Raw genomic sequence first — 9,078 nt, 5'->3', positions numbered from 1 at the left:
AGGGGAGGGAGGGGAGGGAGGAGAAAGGAGCTGAACTATTAAGCCACGAAGATAAATGCAAGCATCCTAGACATGTATAATTAGGTTTAAAAAGCCAATCTGAAGAGATTACTGTATTTCACTCTGACCACCTGATTACAAGACTTTCTGGGAAAGTCAAAAGCACAGGGGCAGGAAATCATTCTGTACTTCACTACTGTTTTCTGATGAGACGGTGGGGGGCACATCATCATACATGTGCAAAAGCCCAAGAATGCCCAGCCCCAGAAGTGACCTCTAATGTAAACTGAGGGTAATATAGCAAAGGAGGGTCAGTTTTAACACACTGTGTACATATGCCAAATGGGCACTAAGGGGAGGGTGGGGATCTCATGGAAAATCAGTACTTTCTGCTTAATTTGCTCTGATATAAAATTACTCTTAAAAAAAGAAAAAAAAGATCTGTGGCTGGAGTGGCTTGTGCATATAACCTGAGCACCAAAGGGAAGAGGTGAGGAAACAAGATTGCCTAAGTTCCCAGCACGCCCATAAACTAAACAAGTTATAAACACAGCAAGTCCCCATTTCAAAAAATCAAACAAAAACAGTACTGGAAATTTACATTTTAAATGGATATAAAATAAAAAAATACTCCTAACACAGTACCACAGCCACTGGCATTCCAAACAAATCTACATCTCTACACTTGCATTTTTTTAAAAAAGAGAAACACAAAAACAGGCCAGGCATGGAGGTGCACACTTATAACCCTGGCACTTCGAGTGGAGGCAGGAGGATCAGGAGATCACCTTTGATGATACAGCAAGTTCTAGGCCAGCTTGGACCACACGAAACTGTTTCAAAGTACTAGTAAGATTTAAGAATAAGAATACAACTATTTGTATACTAAGAAAGTAAGTATGTCAACCTGCACACTCTGTTACTAGTGGACAGACAAGTTCACACTATATCATCTGACGAAACCATCAACTGTGTTTAGTGACTATCTTCATGTTTCCAAAGTTCAGGATCATCTCCATATTGACAAGGAATTAACAAGTGGTTTAAAAGAGCACAGCTCTTCCTTCAGCTCACACATGCTCAGACAGATGAACACAGCCGATACTCAGACTCAGTACATTTCCTCCGAGCTCTAAGGTTGGTTTGGCAGCCTGGTCAGGGAAATATCAATTTCTCTGAATAGAAAGATTATTTCAGCAGGAATGAAAAATAAAAGCCTGTGCTAAGAAAAGGGTCAATAGCATTTCTAAAAAATTAATTAAAACATTTAAAGTTAAAATCCTTTTTTTGTTTGCTGTTTAAAGGCCGGGATTCAAACAGCCCAGGCTGGCCTGAATATTGCTCTGAAACTTGATCACTGAGGGTCACCTAGAACCTCTGGCTCGCCCTGCTGCCACTTGCCAAGTGCTGGGTTGACAGGTGTGATCCAAGCCTGAGCTCAGGCTCCAATAGGCACTCTACCAACTCCTAAACAAGTTACATTTTAAGACACAGAAAATCCCTTTGTCTTTGTTTTTAATCAGACGCATTGCTAACCTACCCAGAGTTCTACTTCCAACTTCAAGAATTAATGCATGTAGGAGGGAGTTCAGCTTGACTCAATCACAATTTATCTACTTATCTCTAGACAAATATTTCTGATTTTTTTTACCATGCACTTGAAAAAGAGCTACCAACATATGGTTACAGATGTAGAGTTACAGATGCAGAGTTAGCAGGAACAGCGGGCAAAAGTGCTGGCAAATCACAGAACCCCTCCCCAGAGGCCAGCTACTAAAGCATGCTGGGAAGCCCAGCACAGAGCAAGAAAACAACTCAATCAAGTACCTGAACCCTTGCCTCAACCTCCCAGGAGCCAAGATGACCAGAGATGGGAGGGACGGTGGATTATCAAGATTTCTCTGGCAGGTCGGTGATGGCGCACGCCTTTAGTCCCAGAGCTTGGGAGGCAAAGGCAGGTGGATTTCTGAGTTCGTGGCCAGCCTGGTCTACAGAGTGAGTTCCAGGACAGCCAGGAATACACATAGAAACCCTGTCTCAAAAAAAAAAAAAAAAAAAAAAAAAAAAAAAAAAAAAAAAAAAAAAAAAAAAATTGAAAAGATTTCTCTGCATTGTCAACTATCTGAGAAAACTAATGCTGAGAACTGAAGAGCTCTTAAGCGCTGAGCCATCTCTCAAGCATCCCAGGACATCCCAGAAAGTGGCTTTCAAGGAAAAACCTAACCCAATTTTCAGCTTCCCTTCTGATACACTAATACATGACTATTTACTAGCACATTAAAGAGATTCCATAGATGTAAGACAATAGATTCTTCATGATACAAGACTTCCAAGCATTAAAACAATCTAACAATATATACGAAGCACTCAATATACTATTTTCTTAGCAAGTGGCACATTCCTTTAAACTCAGCACTTGGGAGGCAGAGTCAGGTGGATCTCTAAGACTGAGACCAGCCTGATCTACATAATGAGTTCTATCCAGGACCACCACAAGTATATAGTGAGACCTCATCTTAGGAAACAAAAAAGAAAAATAAATAAATAAAAATATTATCTTTTGTAAGTAAATACATTCAAAACAACCTGTTCTCTTCTCCCAATTTTTTGACAGTCACCATTATGTCTGGCACAGTCCCGTTTTACCATGCCCCCAAATATCTTACCATATTCACAAAGTCAGGTTGGTATATACTTAAAATAGGTAAGGTTTAAAAGGGCACGCAGTACTTTGAAACAAAAATCTTATCTAATGTAAAGAAACAAAATTAGACCCCAAGACCAAAACAATCAGGCCCTAGTATCTTTGGGATCTGTAGACAAAGTGGAGCCTTCATATTTTATCTAATCTACCAACTATGTGTGTCCACCTTTCTGCATACACACACACACACAAAGATATACTTGAATATTTATCATCAGAAACACAAACACATCACATAAATAAACTCATGAACTCATGTACCTGCTCAAGTCCAGTCAGTCAGTGACTACTGAAGTATTGTCACTCTTTCCTCACACAGTATATTGACACATTTGGCAGGAACAATTTGACCCACACATTGACAATTTAAAGCATTTTCTTGAGCCAAGTACTGTGGCTAACAGCTTTAATTCTAGCACTGGGTATACCTGAAGCAGAGGGATACCTGTAAATCTGAAGGCATTCTCCTTCCACTACATGACTTCCAGGCCATAACAAGTTCCATCTCCAAAACTTAAAAACAAACAAAAAGGAAAGGAAAGAAAAGAGTGGGGTCGGGATGCGAAGCCTTCTTTAAATGAATTTAAAGGATACTCTCTGCCATTGCTGCAACATCCAGCTTGTCCACAGCAGGGGAGCCGGGGCAACACTTCTTGAATTCTTTTCGAAGATCGAAAAAGGAATAGAAGCATTCAGGTAGTAATACATTCTGAGGGAGGATAAGGTAGAGGCTGTTAACTAGGTGAATCTGGTCCATATTTCTCTAGTAACCAGGAACTGAAGAGTTGAGTATAGCGAACATTTTGCCACAACTGTTAGAAATATTAAATTCAATGTGGAGTGGCTTTATTTTTAATCCTTGACCACGATATTGCATTAGATCCTACAAAGCAATTTCACAAAAGCCACCTCACTTTAACAGAATGAGTAACAATGTTCATGGTCACTGTGCCTTCCGATCAAGCCATTTCTTGTTTTATCTGTATGTTTCTATTTGTCTGCAGGTGCACCAGGTGTGTGTGGGTTCAAAAGCCAGAAACCTCTGAATCAGGAGATGCAGGAACTGTGGGTTACCAGATGTGAGGGCAGGAAAGGATCTGCATTCTCTAACTGCTGAGCCCTTCCCCTCTCCCTACTCAAACCCTCTCTGAAGTTGTTACACATCTGGACTACTGTGCGCTTACTCCCATAACCTTTCCTGGCCATAGTCATTTTAGACCATCTCTGTTTTCAGGTATCTGGTTTTTATAGACATAAACTTAAGACTAAGATTATTAAATGGTAAGATTTGTAGTTCTAACTAATGTTGAGCCCCAGTAATATATTTATTTGATAAGGTTAGGAAACAGTAGTACCTATTTTTTTTTTTTTTTTTTTTTTTGGAAAAGATTAGTTTTGTGCCAAATTATGGCTCCATATTGGTTTTTTGCTACCCCCTAACCCCATCATGCACAATGTGACACATTAGCACCAGACACAGACAGTTATAAAAATTCTAAAACAAGAAGGCATCACAACAACCAAAGAAGAGACTGCACAGAACTCTGCAGGCAGAGGCTGTAGAGCTGTGAGCCCACGGCCAGCCGGAGTTACACACCGAGATGGTCTCAAAAAAGCCAAGCTATAAGAATGTAGCTCAGTGGCAGAGAGCCTGGCCAGCACGTGCAGGATCTAGGTGTTCAGTTCCTAGCAATAGACCAAAAACAAAAAGTGCTTTAAGTCAAAGCAAAGGAGAAGTAAGTAGTTACCATTCTTAGCTCTGAGCACCACTTCTGGCTAGTAAGGGTCGTTGTGCAAATAAATATATACTATTGGTTTGGGTTTTTGGTTGATGTTTTGTATTTCTTTTCCTTAAGGTTTCCTGGTACCCAGGCTGACCAAGCCTTGGACTTTTTAAAGGTTCTTTGAGACAGGGTCTCTCTCCATAGCCCCATGACCAGGCTGGCTTCAAACTCATAGAGATCTACTTGCCTCTGCCCCAAGTGCTGGGACTGAAGGTATGTACCACCACACAATGCTAAGCCTTGAACTTCTGATTCTCACCCCCACCCCCGGCAGGCACTCCCCTTGAGTGTGCCCTCATATTTTATTCAGGATGGGGGCTGAAACCAGGATACCAGACAAATACTCTATAATCTGTTATATGGGTAAATCCTCAGCCCCAAAAAAGTAATTCTTGGCTTCTGCTTTCTGTTTGGAATATAGTATCTGACCCCAGATTGGCTTTGTTTTGAACTTATATTCTGGCTCAGATTCCTAAGTGCTGGTATTACAGGCAAAGACCACCATTCTTGGCTAAAAATAATTTTAGACAAGACAGAATTTAGGTCATCCCCCCACAAATTATACAGCAAACTAAACAGGTTTGTAAATATAAATGCTGCTTGCACAAACAATGCTTCCCTACTTGGCGGGTGTAGCAGACACATGCCACTGAATGAATGTGGCAGTCGTAGGACTACTTGGCAAAGTCAGTCTTTCCTTCTCCCATGTGGGTCTGGGGACTGAGGCCCACTTAACCCTGAAGGCAAACATCTTCACCTGCTCAGCCACTTCCAGCCCTAGATGCTTAAAAAAATTTCAAAATAGTTTGTGTTCATTAACTTGAAAATTCAATATACTGTTTAAAAAAATAAATTTTAGGGTTTTTAATTTTTAAAAATATTATATCTGAGCATTTTTCCTTCCTATATGTATGTACAACATGGGTAGGCTTGGGTTGCTTACAACCCAGAGGTTGTAAGGAGGCACTGAATCCTATGGAACGGGAGTTATATAGATTTCAGATTATATAGAATCAAGTCTATGGTTGTGAGCTACCAGACTGGTATATTGGAGACCAAACCCAGGTTCTTTGCAAGAGTAGCAAAGTGCTCTTAACTGCTGAGCTCTCTCTCCAGTCAGGAAATACATGTTCTGAATGTTTGCTAAACACACAGTAACATTCTTTAGCAAATTCTCTTCAGTATAATTTCCTCAAATTGTATCTGAAATCAGAATTATCAAACCTTGGTAACAGATTTGAAGAACTACATAAACCACGAATACCCACAATGCCCCATGGTCATGATAATTTATAGCAATAATTCACACAATAGGAAAGCATCAGTTTAAATCACCATTCCCATTTAAAATACTTAGCACTTTATTTTTCATAAGTATATTGACATCACACTAAATTATTCAGCAAACTAAACAGGTTTGTATAATATAAATGCTGCTTGCAAAAACCACACTTCCTACATAAGTCTGGAGAATATATAATACGCTAAAGTCAGTGAAAACTTTGTGAGTTGTTTTCTTTCATGTTTTACCATTTTGTGCATAAAATGAGTAACATAATTTTTGCTATTTCTTTTAGTTTTTTATATTTATCTTAATAGGAATAGCTCGGGAAACTACCTTAATTTTTTTTCTAGAAGTTTTTTTGAATGCAATGCTATCCTTCCAAAATAATAATAGAAGAAACTGTGCTGGGAACAGTGGCCCTTATCAGTAGTAACCTAGCACTAGAAAAAAAAAATGAAGCAGGGGCTGGAGAGATGGCTTAGAAGTTAACAGCACGGACTGCTCTTCCAGAGGTCACGGACTGCTCTTCCAGAGGTCCTGAGTTCAATTCCCAGCAACCACATGGTGGCTCACAACCATCTATAATGGGATCTGAAGCCCTCTTCTGGTGTGTCTCATCATATATATTAAATAAGTAAATAAAATCTTCAAAAAAGAAAAAATGAAGCAGGAGGCTCTTGATTAAGTGGTCATCTTTAGTTATACAGAGTGTAAGGCTAGCCTGGGCTATAAGGGCATCTCAAAAAATTGGGACTGTTTCCCTCTTGCCAATAGTGAAAGAAGGAATTAATTCTTGGCCCTTCCTTTCTGACTTGAAGGTTGGAAGGGCCTCCTCCTTTGTACTTCTGACTCTGTGAGACAGTTACCTGTATACCATCCCGTGACATCAACTGGTTACTAAGATTCCTATAAAAGCAGGGATCAACCTTCAAGGTGGAGGGCCTGGAGATTCTCCTGAAGGCACTTTTCAAAGGATTATATATGTAACTAACTTACCAGCTTTCCCTACTTTAGAGAACAAGGCAGACAAGCCAGCAGTAACAACCTGCCGGTGCTGTCTTTCTACCTACCAGCCTCCTGAGCCTCACAGTGCCCTGGAGGTAGCCTATCTTTTCAGCCTAGGTGCCTGCCTACTGCTGTGTCCAACACAACTAATCTGAATTGTTAATAGGAACTACATTAGCACAAACTGGCTTCACTGGGTGAGCTGTCTTTGCTCTTCATTGTCCTTCAGAAATATCCTTTCCAGGGAGAGAAACAGTAGATCCGGAAAAAAAAAATTGCATAATTTTTTCTACAGGGGAAAAGTTAGTAAAGATGACCCCACTGATACAAGGTGTCAGTGCACCCCTGTAATTTCAGCAGAGATGAGGCAGAAATGCCATGAATTTGAAGCTAGCCTGGGCTCCAGAGAGAGACCTTGTCTCAAAAAATTCACACATATACAAAAAGTAAATAAGAATTTTAAAATTTGGTTTTGAACATTTATTTCCAATCCAAAGGAGATGTTCTAAAACATTTTACTGCTTATGTTAGTAATTGTTACTAAGCAGTCTTAAAAATATTTAGACGTTTAGAAAGGTTTTTTTATTCTTTGAAGGATAAAGCATTTCACATTAAGGAAACTACCACAATGTGGTAAAATACCAGTCTTTTCTACTTTAAGTAAATGAAATTCAAACTTTTATTAGCTTTGAAAAATAAAGGATGTGGAGCTGGGAACAAACAAGATGTGTTTAAAGAAAATGTTTTAAATCACCAAAGGCCACCTATAAATTACTACTATCCCCGACATCTCCATGAAGTGTGGTGAAATAGACATAATGTTCCCCCTTCTTAAGCTCCAGCACTAAGCTCCACAGCCACAGTTTCTTCACGTCCAAGCACAGCAAACACCAAGATCACTATTACCTTGTAACTGTTACCATCCTTTTGATTCAGAACACTTTGCTCTTTCCAAAGCGAAAATCTGCCCTATTACACAACTCCCCACTTTGACTTCTTTAAAAGTAAGATACTTTGAATGAAAGTACACCTGTCCTTCCAGAAGCCTGACTGATTTTGTTTCTCAGAGAGCATCCGCTTTTCCAGAAGCCAGCGCTCTTACCTTCTTGGAAGCCTCCGGATGCAAGATCTGCCTGACGTGAAGCTGCCCGTCAGTACACAGACAGAAGGAGGTCCCTACCCCAATGTTCAGTTCATTGCTCACTGACTGGTTAAACTGCAAGAACAAAAGACACACACAAGAGAAGTAACGAAAGCAGAATTTACAAGCATACCAAACTGGCCCAACTTGAAGATAACCAAAGAAAAATCCTCCTGAAGACGCTTAAGCAGGACACCGGGGTAAAATCACAAGGAACCCTTTCCCAAAAAAGGGAGTTTTCCAACCAATCTGCAGTTTTTTGTTCGGGAGCTGATGTCAGTTCCCAGAAGCCCCATATTCAGGATGAGACTAATCAGGTCACTTTTAACAGATTGCCTTCACATTACATCATTTTATAGTGTTACCTTTTCAACGTTTGGATGGTTCAGGTTTAAGGAATCCATATCCGATAAACAAGCGGGGTAATGAATAAGCAGAACTCTGTAAAGCGGCTGTCACCTTTCTTTAGAAAATACTCTAGAAATAATGTATTGCTTTAATTGGAAACTGGTGTGCCAAGGCAGAGGCCGGGAGAACGCAGAGCACACTTAGCCGCACAGGTGTTGAGACCCGCCCTATTCCGGATTCTAGCAACCTTCAGCACCCAGAGCAGCCAGTTTTTAGGTCACCTCAATTTCAACAGGGGATCCCTCCAGCTCCAGGATGACCCAACAAAGAGCCCCACAGGTCTGTACAGGCAAACTGTCCATGGGATCCCAATCAAGGCACTAAAGAGGTAATGAGAAAGCTAAGCCTTTGGAAATTGAAACTTCGGCTAAAATCAGGCAGGCACTCAGGTGCAAACCAAACTACAGCCATGGCTAGCATTAGCGCGGTATGACTGAGGGTCTACCCCTCTACATCCCTGCGCCTCCAACCCAGAGGCAGCCTCCAGACCCAGACCCAGACCCGGTAGAGACTGAGCTTGGAGCTGCTGGAGCTCGCACTGAAACTTCGCTGGCGACCCGTGGGATAATCCGCGCGCGGCTGGTTCTCCTGCCCAAAGAACTACTCAGAAGGCAACAGGAACTCGAGCGAATCTCAATCCCGAGACCCTGGGGATCCCCCCCAGAGCAGCCCTCCCCCGCTCCCAGGCCGGACTCCCACACACAAGGCTGGGAATCTCGCCACCCCGCCCCAGAAACAAGCGGAGCCCGCC

General features: G+C 41.2%; 1 protein-coding gene across 9 annotated transcripts in view; it reads right to left on the bottom strand.

Moving 5' to 3' along the window:
* The window catches only part of Esrp1 (epithelial splicing regulatory protein 1), a 50,564-nt gene that overhangs the window by 40,370 nt on the left and 1,116 nt on the right, over positions 1–9,078 (bottom strand). For 8 of the 9 annotated variants that reach the window (XM_031366604.1, XM_031366605.1, XM_031366613.1 and 5 more), the window contains exons 3-4: positions 7,881–7,994; positions 3,299–3,413 (exon numbers count right to left, since the gene is read on the bottom strand). In XM_031366604.1, coding sequence (XP_031222464.1) covers positions 3,299–3,413; positions 7,881–7,994 — 229 coding nt within the window. Of the gene's footprint in view, positions 1–3,298; positions 3,414–7,880; positions 7,995–8,284; positions 8,410–9,078 lie in introns of those variants that run through there. The other variant, XM_031366612.1, reaches the window with a different exon arrangement.

The sequence above is a fragment of the Mastomys coucha genome, unplaced genomic scaffold (genome assembly GCF_008632895.1).
Source record: "Mastomys coucha isolate ucsf_1 unplaced genomic scaffold, UCSF_Mcou_1 pScaffold14, whole genome shotgun sequence".
NCBI lineage: Eukaryota > Metazoa > Chordata > Mammalia > Rodentia > Muridae > Mastomys > Mastomys coucha.
The sequence above is the reverse complement of the archived record's forward strand: the minus strand, read 5'-3'. Positions and strand labels throughout refer to the sequence as shown.